This window comes from Corvus moneduloides, chromosome 4 (assembly GCF_009650955.1).
Source record: "Corvus moneduloides isolate bCorMon1 chromosome 4, bCorMon1.pri, whole genome shotgun sequence".
NCBI lineage: Eukaryota > Metazoa > Chordata > Aves > Passeriformes > Corvidae > Corvus > Corvus moneduloides.
Genome location: NC_045479.1, coordinates 15,748,294 through 15,768,708, shown reverse-complemented (window position 1 = coordinate 15,768,708; position 20,415 = coordinate 15,748,294). Strand labels below are relative to the sequence as shown.

The following is a 20,415-nucleotide window of genomic DNA, read 5'->3' as shown; positions in this document are numbered from 1 at the left end:
CAGTTCTCCGTTCCCTCTTCTGATCACTGCTGTGTCTGTTTGGATGGTCTTTTCTCCACTGTATTTTGGAATGTCACTTGTAGATAGTCTCTGCTGTAAAGGTCAGGTGCCTTCCCTAATGCCAGGTACAGTAAATACTCATATTATGGGAGTGTCAGTGGGTACCAGTGAGGACCAGTGAGCTGCAGCAGTAGGTACTATGCCTATTTCATTCAAAACGGCCTTCTTGCCTCCCACCAGCACCCCATCAGTCTGCAATCAGTGATCTGGATTCTTGCAAAAGCCTTGTGAGATCCCAGGCTCTGGAGCTGTCTTTAGAGCTGCCCTATACTACTTGAAAGCACAGAGCAGGATAAATGGGGAGATCTCCCTCCCACAATCCATTAGTCAAAAATCAGGTTGTTTGATTAGAAACCGCATGTCCCTTCCACATTTTACTATGTTATTTAGGTTATTCAGTAATATGAAGGTGTCTGACAAGAATGTGGCTGTTCCCTGTGTTCCATGTCAGAATGACTAGTACATTGTGGGATCAGGGAAAAAATGATGCCTCAGAGGCACTGTGTTCTGAGGCTCATTTCAAATGGTTGTGGTTAGAAAATGACAGTGAAGGCCTTTCTTTGCTAGTAAGACCATGGTAATTTCAGCTCTCTGAAAATATAAGATTGTTAAGAGAGGTGGGGGGAGTGGAATCTGTGTGGCCAGACTGCAGCTGCATTTGCTAAGGACAAAAGGGAAGGAAATAGCTTTGGATTTCAAATACTCCCTGTGCTTTCACGCTTTGTCTTGGTGGTTTTGATCACAAGCTCTTCAGTGCAATAAGTGTTGCTTACTTTTTGTATTTGAACAGTGCCCAATATATTGGCACTCCACCTTGCTGAGGGTATTCTGTCCCTTAACCAAGGAACAACAAAGAAGAGCAAGTAACAACAGAGAACTAAGCAAATCACAAGCATGAGACTTCCCTAAAAAAAGCCTGCCCCCTTTCTGGAGAGTGTGGTAACCCATAATGACAAATAATGACTGCCATGCACAATGTCACAGAGCACAGAGTACGGTCTTCAGCCAGCCACCCCCCTGTGCTTCTGCAGGATGTCTTGTACATCTCTCTCTAGGGCTGTTCACTGCAGACACAAAAAATGCCATTTTATGCCACCTAGAAAAATCTTTATGGCCATTTTATGAGTCCTATGTGTTGCTTGTGTTCAGCCAAGCAAGGAAGTTCCCACTTATAGTTAATCTGGCCTCTCACCAGGAAGGCTGCTGATGAAAACCGAGTAAGCTTCCTACCTCATGACTGTTCAGTAGCTTTTCATCACGAACTGGCAATCATAACACAAAGGATCATCCTTGCAAATTGCACAATTGTTGGCCATTGTAGTGAAAGAGTAATGGGTAAAAGGGATGCAGAACCTGAGCTTACCCGGGGAAATGAAGCCTCTGCTAGTCCAGGTAAGACATGGAGCTGAGGTGGCAGGAGGAGGGAGGCTGTCACTCCTGCCCATGATGCTCTGCACTACAGACATGGTGCTTCAGAGGCAGCAGGACTGCAGGAAGTCATGAGCATTCCCAACCCTGTGATTCTTTTTCTCCCCAGAAGTCAAACTGAACCCTTATCCTGCCAAGTTTTTGCTGTCAGTAAGGTTCCCTCCCACATGTGCACTAATGCCCCAGATCTCCTGGAAACTGCAGCAATACAAACTTTAATTTCTTTGTGAAAACACTCCCCCATAGCTGTGGTTCAAGCAGATGACCAGACCTGAAGGCTGGTGGTCCAGCCATAGCCCTGATGCACAGAATGTGAATGACAGGTGGTTATAAGAGCTCACTGATAGATGAACTGCACAGGGAGATAAAGGCCATCTTCAGCAGCTGGGGGAAGCAGAACTCACAAAGTTCTGTGTGCTGGGATTTACACATTATCCTCCTAAGTGAAACACTAATGAATGAGACGAGGCAACAGTGGGATTTTTGACAGGTAATTCACGTGTCACTGCAAAATGCTTCAGTCAGGTGAGAGATGAAATTTCATGTAAAGCTGTGTCTGTGCCATAGAAACTGCTGTTTGACATGTAGTCAAACCTCCATCCTGACTCCTCGTCAGGTAGCCTCCCTTCATCTTGGCCTAGTTTTGACAGTGCCTGTCCTGCTAATGGGCTGATGATCATCAGTGGTTTGAGAACCTAAGATTTTAAATACCTCTTGGTTATCTTGTGCCTGTCTTTCTTATATATTACAGAGAATATTAAACATTACACTGAATGTCTCTCTCATTTAGATTGGAAGGCTTTTTAGGACAGAGATGAACTTATTTGCTATATATGTATATAAGATGGGGGTCGGGTCCTGCCATCCTTGCTGCAAGGGCAGACAGAGTCTGAAGAGGGATGGCAGGGAAAGGTAATATCGGTGTTGGTCAAAGCCTAATTCCATGTGGATTATGAGTCAGAGCCCTTTGCTGTAGCTGTTTTCAAGCATGATTATATCAAGCAGTGCCATGGGCCTCTGCTGCAAGGAATTAATTTTTTCTTATTTGTAAATGTCCCTTTCTTTCCAGTCAGCCCAGCTGTGTGAGGGTCTGTAATGCCTCCACAGTTTTTAAACCTCACCTCCAGGGGAGACCAAAACTGCTTGTGAGTGAACTGATTTAAACACAAACAGGCTCAAATCATCCATATTAAATCTGTTTGAATTTTCCCTGATGCTAGTATCCCCGTGAACCATGTCAGAAGCCATGTCCTTCACCCACAGACCTGGCACAACTTCCACAGTGATAGAGCTTGAAGGATTTCCCAAGGTCCGTGGTGTTTTGTGAGACAAGAACTGGTGCCTTTCTTAGATGCACTGCAGATGAAGGTGAGCCTTCGTGGTGCTAGGGCACAAACAGACCCTGCTGGCAGGAGCTTCATCTAAACATCCTCATCCTTATTATTAAGGAAGAGGTGTCTCACTGGAACCTGAAGGAGACATCACCAATTTGAAGTCATGGGAAATCCAAAAAGCCAGTAATTAAAATGATCTGGGCACCAAGCCCACCTCTGAGACCCTCCTCTCTACAGATCATTTATCTCATGATCTGGAAATCTCTTCTTTCGCATTCTGAGAAGAATGATGCTCATTATCTCCCTTCCCCCCACAACAGATAGAAATGACTCACGAACTGTGCCGTCAGATGTACAAAGTAAACAACCCCAAAAACTGATTCTTCTCACCTTCTGTTATTTTTTAAAACAGATAGAAATGTCAAGTATTACTTATAAATTAGCAGATAAAAAGAGAACCACAAAGTTCTGGATTTTATGATGTCCTTTGAAACCATGCAGTTTTCAAATAAAAGTAAATCTCTGCCTTTTAAAGTATTTCTAGTAGCTTCTTGTGGCCACTAATGTATTTGGAAGGAGTGCTGTTTACTTAATTATCATCACTTTCTTTTATTATAGGGCTATGGGAGAAAAAAAATCTCACAAGTGAAACAACATTATCTTTACTTTCTCTCTGCCCTACTAACTTTTACTGTTTCAAGGTACATCAACAAACAATAAATTAGGTCTGATCCTACAGTGGAGTATGCAGCGTTAACTATTTAAATTATATCCCAATCAAGTGAAATTATTAAGGAATACACCGAATTCCCTCCAACACAGTGATGACAAAAGCCTTTTGGAGGGAGGAGCAGCTTTGCAGTAAACTCTGTGCACGGATTAAACGCCTCAGCAGCACGCAGCTCTTGAGAACACTTTATTGCTCTGTGCATACACGCATAGAATATAAATTATTGCTTAATTATGTACTGTTTCCAGCAGAAGCAGCTTGCAGCAATCACCAATAGGTTGCAGAAACAGCAAGGGGCTTACTGGAAAATTGCCCTTATGAAAAAAAGAGGAGATGGAGTATGATAAATCTGACTGGGTGATAGAGATTTAGTGCGGTGTCCTTGTGAGATTACATCCCCACCTGGGCTGGGACTTAATGCATTTTTATCTTATAACATGGACCAGATAAACTGCAGGGTCTGTCATGATATTGGCATTATAGCCACTCTCAGAATGTGATTTGGCCTTTGGCCTCCTGCCTCACAAGATGCCAGAGGTGCCCAGTGCATGCCAGAGCTGTGCACCTGCTGTGTGTCACCTCCCCTTTGTGCCTGTCTATGATTGCTGCTGCACAAGCTGGACCGTCTTATGGGCACCAGAGGATTATGTGTCCTCAGCCACAAGCCCCAAACGCGTAATGGGGACCATCCTTAGGCTTGTGTAAAATCAGTATCATATACATTAGGAACAGTGTTACAGCAGCTGAGGGCTGAACTCCAGTTTGCTCTGCTGATACAAGTGTCAGTCCGTATTTCACACTGCAGATTTGCACACGGTGACATTTCCATGACCGTCTCCCTCGGGGCATAGGACTGCACTGGGAGTAGACCACCCATCGCTGTGCACAGCAGCAGCCGGTGAGCTACAGCGATGAGCAAGCACTCTGAAGCTGTGAGTTGGCAAGTAAGGCAAAAAGCAACACTACTTTGCTAAAGGCTCGATTGGTTGATGGACTAGGGAGAAAAGAAAAGCTTTCAGATCAAAGGCCTGAGTGAATAACCCTCTGATTACTTTAGCAATGGTGATTGCTATGACCCACCCAAAATAACCTAACAATAATAAAGTGAGTTGACTACAGCCATTAAGCAAACATAATGGGCCATGAACTTGCAGCCACAACACAGGAGACAGCAAAAATTGGGCCAGTTGTAGTACTGTGATATGACTCCGATTTTACTGGGAGCAGAAGGAAAGAGAAAGGACCTCAACGTCAAAACGTAGAAACATTCTAATCCAAGGTTAGTGAAATTATCCCATCCATGTGCTGGCAAGCACCATGCTTGGCAACATACAGAGGCTACTGGCAGGTTCTTTACATCCCCTGCAGTGTAGTGCTCACAGCATGACCCAGGCAGAGGCCAAAAGATTAAACAGAAAGGGGCACTGGAGAGCTGAACAAACTCAAGTGACTCCATCACACCTCAGATTTGCCTCAGATGACAACACATAAGTTTAGTATCAAGCTGTACCTTAGGCAGGTGCTTCTCACCCTAGGCATTTGCCAGAGCTAAAGGGAAACTTGTGGAGTCAGGTTGGGTTTGCCTTCTCCCAGGACATGTTCTGTAGCATGAGGCATCTGCACCACATTGCATCTGGTCTTTTGCTAATGAGGTCATCATGCCTTTCTATAAGTAAGACCATTTTCTTCCAGTCAAAAAATTGGACATCTCTCAGAAGGAGCCTCAGAGGATTCATGTAATCTTTCTTTTGTAGGAAATTTTAAATTGCTGATTGTCAAGTGATAGATGTTCTTCAAGACAAGTGAGACTGGAGAACAGTACAGCCACAAGTAAATTCAGTGCAGCCTTCTTCCATACTGCCTAGTGTGTGCCACTATAAATACTCCTAGAGGGAATACTTTCAGGTCTAAAAGGATAGTCACTCACATGCCTTTTTAATCCTTTTGTATGCTGAAAGCAGTACTAAAGAAGCCATTGGGAGCTTGGGGTGATGGTAGGTGGCTACTGATTTGGATATTTTCCCCCTTTAGGTGCTCAAGAAAAGCCTATCTACTAATTTTTTTTCAAGTGACCAAAGGACTGTTTGCTTGTACAACTTTCAGGATCTTTACTGCAAAAGTCTCTGGGCTCTGTTACTGTTTCCCTGAGGTTGCACCTACCAGGAACAGAAAATCCTTTCTATATGTGCTGATACAGTTACTGAGATAAAATAGTCAGAAATCAAAATAAGATGCAATTTTGTCTGGTCAACGAGAACCACTTAGTGCAGGACACCACTATGAAGTTCATGTCATCCACATGAATGCTTACAAGCAACACACTAGACTGACCCTGTATAGACTTAAAGGATCATGCTGAAATCTTCTTTCCTGTTGCAGGGGAAATACCTGCTCATCCTCTGTAGCCCACACAAGTACATTGGCATGACTGATCTCTGTATGCCATGCAAGAGCCAGGTGGGGCAGAAATAAGGAAGGCCCTACTCATTTATAGTTTCCACCAGGTCCAGTTGCTTTTTAAGTAGAGTTTCCAGTGTCCAACTGGACTCTGTCCAGGCAGATTAAACCAAGCAAGTGTGGCAGTGATTTGCTCAAGGGGACTATTGTTTTTCCAACCTGACAGCCTGAGGAGCAAAGAAGGTGAATCTAAACCTTGCTTTAGCCTCTGAGTTTAACAAAAAGATCTGCCACACACAGAGATTTCTCCCCCATTCCCTGTGTAAGGATGTCTTTCTGTCTAGCAAATCATGCCCGTATTAATAGTCTTTCTGTTGCACGTGCATTCTTTCCTCTTTTATGCCAGGCATGCAAACAACTCAGCAAAATTGTCTTTTTTACCAGCCCAGTAATAAATGCCAGCTTTATTTTCATTGTCTTCCTTTGGCCTTGATGCATCTTGCCATTGGAATTCAGAAGCCAGCAACAGATCAAAGACCTAGTGACATTATTAAAGGATACAGGACAACCACTGAATTTTAAAACACACAGTACTTGTTTTCCAGGGCTGGGCAGGAAAGTCTTTTGTATTTCTACGGAATCTGTCTCCTCTGCTTTATTTCTCCTTCTGTCAGCCCCTAAAGACCTACTGACATCCCTGAGAAGCAATTTGATTGCATGCCCTTCACAGACTGCACTGAGTTGTCTGTTCTCATAACTTTAGAAGGTACTGATGCTTCTGCCAGTACCTCCCATCCTGGTGAGGGAGAAATTACAAGTCAGTATAGCTGACTTAAAATGAACACACAGAGGAATATGAACCAGTTTCTTCTCGCTGAAAGGCCAGACAGAACTGACTCCTTAATTTACTGTACACCAAGTTCAGGGAGACAGATCTGAGCTAGCACAGAAAAACAATGAATTTAGAGACGCGCATACACTACTTGCCCTGTCTTTTGCTCCAGACTGTAAGATCTCTGCACCTCATTAAAGAAGCTTTTTCTCTCCTTCTTCCTAAGTGCCAGTGCTCTCCCGTGATCAGGTACAAGGTTGGTGGAATTGTGTTGGTATTTCTTCCCCCATAGCCTGCAAGTGCACATTTAGGAGCATCAGAAATAAGCCACAGGAAAAAAAAAATCCACAACACATTTGAAGGTTGACTTTGAAGTCAGCTGATAATGTTTCCATGGAGATCAAATGCTATGGAGTTGACAATGAATTCTCTTGTTGAGCCTTCCAGGGCAAAAAAAAAGGCAAAGAACAATACTTCTAAATGACTACACTCTGCAGCACAGTAGTGTTATTGACTTGCAAAAACCACATCTATATCCCAACCCGTATTTTCTTACGGGGATGTTAACTCTTAGGTCTCAACATTTCAATGCTAGGTGTGCCAGTATTCACCTAGAGAAGCAGATATATTCGTGAGGTACTGGAAAAACAGAGCGTCTAGTGAAAATAATATTCTATGAGAAAAAAGATATAACTCTGCATTTGAACTTATGCTGTAAATGAAAATTATGATTCCCCTTGAGGAGTATTATAACATGAAATTATAAAAGAGCATGTCAGTGGCTGATATGCAGTGACACACAGATGTCTGTACTGCGAAAGTGGGTGATCTTTCATATTTCCAGAGAGTATCCTATTTCCTTTTCAAAATGAGTGCCAGCATAAGTAAATAAATGCCAAATGTGTTGTTGGCTCACCAGAAAGCAGAGAGAACTACTAGAAGTAAAGATGTAACAATGCTCTGCCTTTTAAGCATAAAAGGCAGAGCATTGAGAGCCTTGTCCTGCTGTTAGCTGAGCAACTTCTTTCTCAGCTGGGAAATGCTCAACAGGCCATCTTGGCATTATATTAACCCCAAAAGATGTCAAAGGGGATGTATGTCTGCTTGGGTGATTTCCTAAATATTTATTTTTTGAGTGAAAATAGGAAATTAGCTAGCATTCAAAAGGCAAGGGATAACAATTGCTAAAAGCTGATTACTAATGGTTCACTGGTCTGGATGAAGGTGCACCTCCAGTTCTACCCCCGTATCAGGACACATATACATATAGTGAACCTGTATCCATATATATATGTCTGGACATGTATCCATCAGTGGCCTAATTTTGAAATACATAAAAAAAGAGCCACTCTTCAGACTCCAGAAACCTGGCCTAAAATGCGACCAAGGAACATGACCTTCAACCAGGCCTGTGAGAGACGCCACAAACTGTGCAGGGAGAGATGTTTTAAAGGAATCATAGAATTACTTAGGTTGGGAAAGACCTCTAAGATCATCGAGTCCAACCATTAACCCAGTACTGCCAAATCTATCACTAAACCATGTCCCTAAGTGCCACACCTACACATCTCTTGAATGCCTCCAGGGATAGTGACTCAACCTCTTCCCTGGACAGCCTGTTTCAGTGCTTGACCACCTTTTTGGTGCAGAGAATTTTCCTATTATCCAATCTAAAGCTTCCCTGGTACAATTTGAGGCCATTTCCTCTTGTTCTATCCCTTGTTACTTGGAGAAGAGACCAACTCCTTCATAGCTACAATTTCCTGTCAGGTGGTTGTAAAGAGGAATAGTCACCCCTGACCCTTCTTTTCTCCACAGTTAACAACCCAAATTTCCTTGGCCACTCCCCATAAAGAGGGACAAATCCTTAAAAGTGAAGAAAAAGGATATTTTTAGAAACAGGTCGACTCTTTTTTCCTGAATATGCATGCTCTTGGCCTTGTTACATTACTTCCTGATGGGCACAAAGCCTGCATGACTGCTCTGAGCTCTGCTTCTCCTCACAGGTCCCAGAAGACCCTCATCAGCTCCTTTTCTGCCTTCCACAACACCCTTGTCATGTGTTTGAGAGTTTTAAACAATTAAGAGCCTTTGAGAGGTTTAAACATTTAAAGCCTATTAACGCTGTACATTAACTCAAGCTCATTCCAACTCAAAGCCTTAAATCACTTTAGAGCATAATGCAAAATTTAACCAAAAGCACAAGTAGGAGCCAGAGCGTTCGTGTGTGTGGTGAGGGAGGCATGGCAAAGGAGGGACTTGCTTTGTTGTGCTGAGGCTGGTCTCAAAGACTTTCATAACCCATTTATGGCATCTCTTGATACAAACCAGCCTTTGTCTCCATCTGGAGGTCAATCCACATAAGTAAGTTCTCACAGTGGTTGGTAGGGAGTTTTGCCAAATTTTTAAGCTCCTCTGCAGTCATCATTAATTTAGTACCTCCCACAGGAATAAAACATGATTGGTATTTCATTTTTTCCAGTGTTACAACCTTCTTGAATTATAAGTACTCTTATAGGTGGCCAAAGGTATTATGCCTTTGTGAAAACTGTATTTATCCCAAGCTTCACAGTTCACATTCCAGTAACTTACTGCAGGTCTTGATTTTTCTATAGATCACTTGCTGCTGTTTAAGATCTGTATGCACACACTTCTGCACACACATATGCATTTACACTTGCCTTTCCATAGGGAAAAAAATATTTGATGTAAACTTTCTAAAACTATTCCTTTTTGGAAAGAAGCACAAGAAACTGAACTTGCAAAGAATAACGTTGTGGAAATGAAAAAATTAAATATGAACACAGGAAATACCTTCCATATTCAGTGTTGTGATTGATCATGTCACTACAAGTAAACATTCTGAAGAATGGGTAGAGACCTTGATTATTAATGAAAAATAGAAATCCTAGGTGCCCTGTGGGACCGATCATATTTCCCAATGCATTCCAAAGAATGGCTCTTACTTTCTCCCTTTGTTTATCTTTCTCTTTCCTCTTGGCAGCTACTATGAAGGTACTTCATAACTGCCTAGGAGATGTCAGTCACAGAGCTTTGCCTTACACTTGCTGCATTAAATTGCTCCATTTTTGTTTCTTAAATTATTCAGCAGTGGAACGATTATTTTGAGATGACAGGACCACAGTTGTGTAGAATAAATACTCTTATTTTCTACCGTTATGTGCTATTTTCAAAGTACAGTGAGTCTAATTTGGGCCTCAAATGACTCAACAGCTGGTAACGATCCATGGCTGCAAATACACAGATGCCTCCGTTGTCATCTCCTAACTAATGCACAGCACAGGCAGAGGAAGCACAGCACAGAGGCTCGGGGATTTAGAAGACAAGGCTCTCTGTGGAGGTGGGAAAGAAAGAGGATATGGACGTGTGCAGCTCAGCTGTACTGACAGCAGTGCAGCATGGGCTCCCAAGCCCTGTTTTGAAGCCCTACTTTCTGATGGAGCTGGCATCCCAGTCTGGTCATCAGCTCCTGGGCACAATGAGTCATGCTGTGACAGCTGATGGCACTGGCACAAAGCCCTGGGTGTGTCCTCATCCCTGCTGGCACCTTGCAACAGCCCCGCATGAAGTGGGGCACGGCTAGGGCAGGAGGTGACCCAGCCTAAATGGTCGGTCCATCCTCTGGCTGGGAGGATAATAAAGCATTTTGACTTATCCCTGGACAGAGGAAAGGAATATTTTGGAAGTATTTCTGAGAAGGCTAGAAATTACTTATAAAAAGCTGCTTCTCCCTAGTTTAAAATATAAATAAGAACACGTTCATACATACGTAAGTGGGTTTTTCTTTCTTTAATAAACATTCTCTCTTGTATATCTGAAATAAAGCATTGCATTATGCCAACACACCTGCATAACTTAACTTTTTATTCCTTCTCACACATATTTCCTGCCTGCTTATCTTTACTGCAGCATTGGAAAGAAGAGGTGTTCACCTCTGCTGTGGGAAAGATTTGAAGCTTTTCTAACCCTGACCTAGGTCCTCTGAGTATGGACAGGCTACAAAGAGTAATGTCTCTGCAGCACTCTTAGAGGGGGTCAGAAGAAACCCGAATCAGTGGCAGAAGTGGAACTGGCAAATGGCACTTGAAACCCCCAGACTGGTGAGGAGGGAGGAGGAGAGGATGAAAGAAATTCTTGATGTTTTTGAAAGCGAATGCTAGGACAAAAAATCAGGCCAGAAAAACTCCATACTACTACTTTATGTGTGCAGCATGACTTCCAAGTCTTTCATGCCAGTAGAAAGGGGAGTTTCAGACTCCTAAGCAAAGCTCCAAGCCCAGCACCTCATGCAAAAATATCGCTAGGCAAAGACAAGAAATGAGCTGCTACATGAGCCTCCAGATCATTTTATTACAGATCTGCATGGTCAAGGCGAATCACACGAATAAGGGCATTTAACAGCTGGAATAATTTTCAAATAGACTAATTAGAGACTGAATTATTAATGGTAAAATTTCTAATTGGCTCAAAGCAAGGTTACAGCAAGAAACTCACTTGACTTTGCAAAGAATAATGAATATTTGCAAGGCTAGTAAAATTACATGCTTCTCTAAGGAAATTGTTAGCGAATGAGGAAAAAACCCTGAAGTCATCCTAAAGTGTATGTCACAAGACAAAACTGGCAGAGACCTGATATGAGTGAGGAGAACAGGTAGGAACAGTAAACAAGCGCAGAGATGATTTATTGCATTTATTTGCAGTAAATTTGGAACAAAATAAGACAACGCAGAAGTCTCTCCCTGAAGGGGCTGCCTTGTTAGGCATGCAGTAAAACCCGAAACTATTTCACTGAAATGTGTTCTCAGTACAAATTACAGACTTATGAAGGGAAAATACATGAATGTGCAGCTGAAGAATAGAGCTCTGGTAAGGACGATAAAACGTCATTCTTTGTCAGTCTTTTAATACATTTACAAAGGCAAGTGATGTAGCTTTCGCCAGGGATAACTGTGTGCTGAAGCAAGTACCAGAACATGATATTGGAAGTGCCATTTTGTATTTCCAGCTGGGACAACAGACAGCAGTTCAGCAGGGAGGTGCACAAGGTAGGGAGGGGGAGGATGCAATCACTGCCAAAACACTGGATCATGCCACCAGGAGGCAGCCACCCCACTTTCCCCACAGCAGGCACTGATGAGGAAGAAAAGGGTTTTGAAGCATTTAGGTACAAAGTCACCCCTGCCCTCAAATTAGAAATAATGCAAGCAGTATGATATTTCAAAACAGGTGACTGAAATCAGCTGACCTGGGAAAACATCAGGCTATCCGAGATTGTCTTTAAAAGATGATTTTATAAAGCAAGTACAATAATAGAAGGTGTGGTGAGGTTGGGTTTGCATGGCTGCAAAACTAGCAGAATCTGAGATGCTGAAACAAGAAAATCCTATGGATGAATGTGCAGGAGAGCAGGTAGAAAAAACTAGGGTTAGATGGATATACAGCTTGTTTGCTGATCATGATACAGGAAATATTCATAAACAACTTGATGGAGAGCTAAAAGAAGGGATTCCTAGAGCCAATGGAATTTGCCTTGGTAGAGTTACCAATGTGGCAATTCATAGCATCTCAGCTCTTGGGAGATAGAAGTAAAACTTGATGATATTGGTTAAATTAGCTGTCGGGAGAGTGAAGACACCAATCAAAAGAATTGACATGTTTGCTATGATAATAAACCCAAAAAGGTCAAGGATTTGAATACATTCAAAAGAACTGCTCAAAGCCAGAAAATGTGAACACCACTTCCTGAGAACTGATGAGGTGGCCACGTCTAGACTTGAAAAAGCAAAGGCACAGTTCTGGTGCAAAAAAAACTGCTTTGGTCAACACACAACATATGAAATGCCCCACATGCATTTCCTCAGAGAGATGTTTAACTGAATTCCTGTTAGACTAGGTACTTGATGAGCATGAAAGCATCAGGTTTGCCACAGGACTAACATTTGGAAGTAGTGTTACAGATGCTCCTAAGGTTCCACAAATAGTTATAAAATTACAAAATTACTGGATGGGGCTTTTACTGGTGCACAGATTTTCAGTAATTTGCATGAAGAGAAAACACAAGAAACTGCAAGAGGATGTGCTTGGAGTCATGTATAATTTGAGTGTGACCCACTTCTGTTACAGAATTAACTAGTCTCAAGCAAGATGAATAAAATGGACTAATCACAGTGAAATTTAAGAGCACAGTTCCCAATGGAAAAACTCTCAAAAAGATAAACTCTCCCACCTTGCAGGATAAAATGATACTGACAATACTGAAATGAAACTACAACAGATAGTACAATTCTGGGTACAGGAGGCTGTGCAACAGTACCATCATGCAAAATGAGATAAAAAGTGCTAAACATAATTTACAGTATCCATCCGGCTCTGTACAACATGAGGGACTGAAAAAAAATCCTACTGTGGACAGGCAAACGCTGTCATTCAAGATAAGGGATCCAAGTATAAACTGTACAATAAAACCAAAAATTATGGAAAAGAACTTTGGAAGCCGTAAGGGATCTGTGATTGCTGTTGATACAGATACATTTGGACTAAACAGAAAAGATGAATTATTAATAGTTTTTAGCTTGTTACAAAACATGCAGAATAGCAGTGTAAAACACACTCTAAATCACAGTTTACATGTCCTGGATTCCAGATGAGCTAATACCAGATAATAGCCAGCATTTCGTAAATGACTTGTTTCAGCAATTTGCTTGAGAAATTAGATCAAGCAAAGCAAAGCAAGTCCTTATGAGGCACTGCCACATAGGTTAGCAAGAGGATGGTTTGGTAAAATAATAAAGAACCAGAGGTCCAAGCAAACCACGTCTGGTCTCGTTAGATTATTATAGCACACTTCTCAGTGCTCTGTTGAGATTTCCTGTTCAAAGAATTATGGGCAATAAGGGACAAACCCCATAGATATGTTAAGCCAGCAATGTTCAAACATTGCAAAAGAGCTATTTTTCTAGAAATAAAACCAGTACAAATACTACAAACATAGCCAAAACAAGTGGTGTTGCAAATGGAAGGGAAGGTTAGATTTCAGTCGGATTCTATAGCTACCAATTGAACACAGTCTCCTGTCAGCTGCAATGAGGTCAGATGGCAGAAACCTTCCAGAGCAGTTTTCCCATTATTGGACCTGAGAAAGAGTTAGGCAAAACTGAGAGGCACTCTGGCTCCATGTAGTTTAAGAAACAGAATGGTAATATGTTGACAGCATTCATGGCATGACAGAAGCAGTTTTGTATTCAAACACCATCCAGCAATAAAAAAGTTTAAATTAAAAGATTCATTGGCTGTAAAAGGAAGGACTGTCTAACACATGACACAGTCTGAAAACATTGATAGCTACTGACTTTTAAATTAGATGGCTCTAGTTGTGTATTTTATTAACTGACTGCTTCGGTTTGTAGATGTTACTTTATGCCCATTTGCTGTTAAAGGAAATTGGTATGGCAGTTGCTACTGACTTGTGCAAAACAAGAAAGAGAGTAACCTTTGGGTAATACTGATCCACGTGTCTGCGCTGAAGCAGAAAATAAGTTTGATCTCCTCCCAGCACATCTTTATTTATAATATTACACTTCTTGACAGAATTTGGCAGATAAAATAATCTGGTGCCTCTCATTTCAATTAGTTTCAGGTTCCAACTGCTGGATCTGGTTATTATTTTGTCTATGCAAAGAGCATACTACTATCAGATGGCTTCTCACTGCATAGGTACTTTCACTCTGTGTTCAAGTCAATTATAAACCTTCTGTTAAACAGTTTCAAACAATTGGCTTACTGTGGCATGGTGTCTGTTTCTTGTTTTTCAAACCACAAGTCATTCTTACAGCTCTTCTGCAAACCTCTCCCATTCTTTCCACATCCTTCTTTAGCATTGACACCTGATTAGGATTCCAGAAATAGCTTTGCTTGGCCCAGAGATAACACCACCTCATGGTCTCATTGTATATTCCATAAGAAATAACCCATTTAGCAGTTGCATTGCACTGAGAGCTCCTGCACAGCTGGATGATCCCAGCACCCATGATTCCAGAGACCTTTTCAGAGTCCCTCCTCTCTGAGAGGGAGCATCTTGTTCCGTGGGGATGACTGAGGCTGTTGTGTGACCTTGGCTCTGTCTCCACTGAAATGTGTATTGTTTGAGCACACCAAAAGATGGCTTTGCAAGCTGAGTGACCCATTCCACTACACGTGGTTATATTGAATCTCTTTTCACCTGAAAACTTTTCAGTCATCTTTCAAATCACTAACAAATAATGTTGAGCCAAAAGGTAATCTCTGCAGCTGCACTAGAAACCAACCCATATATAATGCTAATTTCCAAATAGTAAACAAGACATAGCTAGTTTCTAATAAGTTTAAGTTTTCTGTATTTATTTAGTACATTCTTAATGTTTTAATCTGAATGTTGTGCTGTAGTAACTTAAATACCACACAGATATCTGAACAGATTAGAGCAAAATGGCCCCTGTGCAAACTAAGCTTTTAAATACATGAGAAACACCAAGCTCATCTGGCAAGCCATTGCCCATAATGTTTTGACACCCACAACAAAACATTTACAGACATCCTCACAAAGACCAGTGTGTGCTTGCACAAGGTCCTAGCAGACTTCAAATGTGTTTGCGGGCACAGAGAGAACTGATGTCTAATGTCACCAGCACAACATCACTAGAACATAAATACTTGTTACTCCAGCACTTAACTCCTCTTCTGGGACTACAGAATCTTTCCTCTATGTGACACACTGATCTGTGTCACACCACAGTACAGATAAACAGATGATAAAGTGCACTGAAGAGGTGATCTGCCTGGAGGGCAAAAACCCAGCTAAACAAAAATTACCAGCAGAGAAAAGAAAAGATAACAGAAGTAGTGGTGTTCACTTTGAGACATTCACCCAGAGCTGTGTTTGGGTCTTGACTCTCACACCCTTCATTTCAAGTAACTGTGCCTTGAAATTTGCTGCTAACAGAAATTTGGATGGCATCTGTAGTAAGGAAGGCTGGTACATTACATGGGAAATGTTGGATGACCTTGAGGGCTGCTGTAGTAGGAATGGGAAGAAGTTCAAAAGCACAGAGTGTCAGGGCATGTACCTGGGGAATAATAAACAGAACCTCTGCTGTAAATTGGGAGAGCATCAGTAGGAAAGTACAAAGGTGGAGAAAGGCCTGGATGTATCATCCAGCTGCAGGATGACTGTGGGTCTCCAGTGTGATGCAGCATGAAAAAGCAAATACAACCACAAAATACTTCAGGCAAGGAATTACCAGCAGGGGAAGAAAACCATCACACCTCTTATACAAGGTCTTGATTAGACATTGTTAGGGAATAGTCCTTCTCATCCATATTTGAGAAAGCCAAGTATGAACAAGAACAGGTGGCAGTAAGGGCTGCTGGATTGATAATTGTTCTTACAGAGACAAGTCTACAAGACAGTCTATGTAGAGTGGAAAAAGGAAAACAGAATACCATTGCTCTTCATAGGTACAGCAAAGAAAGAGACATATAAACTAAAGGTTACATTTGACTCAAGAACAACTGATGAGTAATAAATATAGATTATAACTTTCAGCACAGTTTCTAGGTATCAAAGTGTCCCACTGTGAAATAGGATAGTGGTGAGACTAACATCTACATAATATTCAGATTTTTATTACTGAGCTTACTAAGTGACAGTGTTATTTGCAACAAGAGAATACTGTACTAAAAAACTCAGATGGCCCTTTCTACTACCATGAGTTACAGATACCGTTTTGTGATAGAAGTAAAATGGCTGGGTTACTATGGAAGTAACTATGGCTGGGTGATCCTTGATGTGCACCAGAAGGAGCTCAGAATAAAACCAAGTCCAGATCAAGTAAAACAACTCTGAAAACATATTTTCAGTGACTTAGAAAAGGAGGGACATGTGGAAAGAGGGAACATGAAAACAAGAAATACACATTCCTTCAAACACCATCATCCTTACCTCCCATGAGGAAGAGAAGCCCTGCCACATACTGCATAAGGCCTCGATCCCAACAGCACCCCAGCACGCCGATAATCCATCCAAAGAGGATGATGGCCACAGCCATGCCCATGAAGCCAGCTGTCATCCTGCGCAGATCTGCAGTGGGGAAGACAGAAAAACAACATAAGTGGGAACAGTCATAAATCAGCATCATCAGGGGTTCATATCTGTCTTAATCCAAAATGCTACTGATCTGCAAGGACTTCAGTGTGTGTTGGTGTAGGATGATGTGAGTATGGATGATTCAGAGCGAGGACAAACCATAAATTAAGTCACTAGCTTGGGCTGGCAGGAGAGAGAGCAGGTGACTATTTTACCACACAATGAAGCTCAGTGCAGATGCACTCAAGTGACTTGTGACAGCTTGCTCAGGAGCTAGAAGTTGTAAAATGGCCTCAGTGCAATACTGTGCCTAATAACTCCAGTCTCTGGGCACTAGCGCAACATCTGCTTACATCTTCCCTTCTCATCTCTGTCCATTACTCCACGGCATCCAAAGGATGTCCCTGCTCAAACTGATCAGCAAAGCAGTTTCTATGCTTTGTGCCAGCACAAACACGACAGAGGATTCACCTCAATTCTGACCCCCTTGGTGATCTTGGGCAAGTCACTGAGCCCCTCTGGGCCACAGGTTTCCCACATGTAAGCTGGGCTGTAGCATCCAGTGGTGGTAGGAGTGAAATGCAGTCCCTCCAGAACAGCGAGGCACGCAGATACTCTGGTGTCAGACATCATTAAATGCACTCCAGATACACGGCTGGGACAGAGGACACATCATTGTCCTCTCCTGTACCTAGATGGTGACCTTGCCACATGATTTTTGGTGAGGACATTTTTGAGTGCTCCAGGGAGCACTGACTGTAGGAGGAGGGCAGGGTGCTGGAGCAAAACATTTTTGTATTCAAGTGGGGACTGAGTACGTCTGATGTGGGTGAAAGGCGTTGACCTGGATTTATTTCGTAAATAAAGGAAAAGAGTCCTCATGTCCTAATGACAGGAATCCTTAAACAGAGACCTGGTTATGTTGCATATTTGCCTTCTGCAAAAAGGATGGGACTATGGGACTGCTGGGAACCCTCTTCCTGCATGTTCTGGGAAAAAAAATTCTTCACAGTTGGTTTGGATGTGAAATCTGGGCAGTGAGACCACCTGGCAACTGAAAGAGCAAGGACTATGTGAGCTAAAGAGCATCTTCACACCCTCAGATAATGAAACAGATGGGGGTATCTTCACTAACATTGGATTATTCCCTGTCCCCCTTTCATGCACGCATAAAAAGTTCAAGCACTGATATGTCAAGAGTATATGTACAGAGAAAATTCCAGCCAAGTCAACTCTCTAAACATTTGTTTCCTTCTTGAAACATTTTTTTTTTCTTTGCACAGCAATGATTTTAGTTTTTTTTTCAAGAAACAGAATGCTTATGACAGAGGAGAAAGATTTGAAAACTGTGAATCATCCACCAGTCTCTATGGCAGCTTTTCTCCTTGGCTGGCCTTTGACTATTCTCAGTTTCTGGTTTTTTTTTATGCTTTTCCCACAGTGGATAAAAGGACCACTAATACCCACAGCACAGATTCAGTGAGATTTGTGAAGAGTGATAAATTACCATAATCAGGGATCTATAAAACTTCATATCCAAAATGCTAAGCGTCCACAAAGTCTATAGATATGCTGGGACAGAATAACTTGAAGGCAGTTTACTCAGGTCCATGTTCATTATAGCACTTTGTATGCAAGATCAAGTCGCATACAAACACAAGCCCTCCCTTGAAGCTACAACTCCTTCCTGTAGAGTGTCACTCATTTTCCAAGGCATCTCTCAGACAACAAAAAGATAACCAGTTCTTCAGCCCACCAGTAACCAGGTCCTTTTAACAAGATACACATCTTAAAATAAGTACTTTTATCTTAGGTTTTGTGACTGTCCCACCACATTTGACTATGTTCAAGGAGTTCTAGTACAGAAAAAAAAGAAAGTTTTTCCTGCAGAAACTTGTACTTCTCCCAGGCAATGCTAATCTCTGTTCCTTGGGAATTTCTCAGAGTGCTTTTTAAAACAAGCAGTAAATATTAGTGAGCATCTTTGATGGCTGAGTGTCTTCCTACTTTTTCAGTCCACGAAGGCTGGGCTCAATTTGAAAGATGAACGAAAACATAAAGTCTTTACTGTTTCCTATGTCATCTTCCATAACAGCACAGCACATCTCTCCGAGGTGCTGCACAGCTCTTTGTGTCAGCCCTACAAACCCCTTCCAATTTACCTTGTGACTGCTGACTCCAAGTAACACCATTTGCCTGTCCTAATGAAAACATACCCTAACGACCTGCTTCTAATGAGCTCAAATTAAATAGCTTTATTCAGCTGCAAGATGTCCAGAATTCCTCGGATCTACCCCAGTGTCTGGCTGATGGAGCCAGTTTTCATAATCCCCAAAGTGGATCACAAGCATCTCCGTATCTTTGTATACTAAACTAAGGAATGGTGTTTATCCTGCTAAAATCTGTGAGAATTTTGCCATCAAACAGAAGAGTTAAAGGAGCAGGAGAAACATTTCTAGGCCAAATTTTGATGTTTGTTTCCCTTGACCTCTCTTGCTGATGGAGCCTGAAATTCCCTTTCTTACAATACAATACAGCAAAAATCCAAATTGAGCTTCTTTATGAACTCTTAGTTCTCACAAGTTCAGTGAGCTTAGTTTAAGATTGTCACTGCTTAGGCCAGTTGCAAATCTGCTCCTCACAAGTCCATCCATTAGAGATTATCAGAAACAAATAAAATAGAAACCTTCTTTTCTATTTAAAACTGTTTGGCTTTTGTCTTGACATAACATGACTTGAGGGGAGCCCTTGCAAATGGCAGTACTGGGAAGGGAGTTGTAAAATGGGTTTCAATAACAGTCTGCACTTGTCCAACAGCATCTTCCTGGTGCTCCTCACCTGTCAGTGCCCACATGAAGCTGAGGTCAGTGCTGGGATCAAGTCTACTCAAAGTGATTCTTTTATGGAAAAGTCCTTCATGGATGTAAACGAATCACCACCCTCAGGCTATTTAGAGGAACAGGATCCTATATTCCCTGGACTCAATCCCTATTAATGGGCCTGTTTATGATTACTGTTTTGTTGGTGTGGTGCTTGACATAGAAAGGACAGAAGAAAAGCAAAGATTTGCATTGTGTACTCGAGGCAGTATCTAAATTCATTCTGCTAATTTAGGATGGAAGGATGACATATAAATAAACAATAGCTCATCAGTACAAATTGATGGGGTTTTGTCTGAGTTTGATTGGCACTGATAAGACCCTTCCTGAATGCATCCTGCAAAGGTAAAAAGGGTCATGCTGTCATGTAACACCATTTTGTGATGTTTGAGCACATTCTGCGTTTGGTTTATTTTTCTGAAATTGCTTTTATTTATTTTTAGACTATGAAATTAATAGTTCTCTACGTTCTTTCTCTTTTTGAAAACCTCTCTGAGTAATAGGATCTCAGGGTCACGGCATGACAACACCAATCAACTGAAGGAGTGACTATGCCAGCAAAATGCATGCATTGTTGAACCTTATACAGCTAAATGGGAGCTGCAGCCGCAAAC

General features: G+C 41.8%; 1 protein-coding gene across 1 annotated transcript in view; it reads right to left on the bottom strand.

Annotated features, from left to right (window-relative positions):
• The window catches only part of TMEM178B (transmembrane protein 178B), a 222,463-nt gene that overhangs the window by 14,345 nt on the left and 187,703 nt on the right, over positions 1–20,415 (bottom strand). Inside the window, exon 3 of the mRNA XM_032105823.1 lies at positions 16,779–16,916. Coding sequence (XP_031961714.1) covers positions 16,779–16,916 — 138 coding nt within the window. The remainder of the gene's footprint in view (positions 1–16,778; positions 16,917–20,415) is intronic.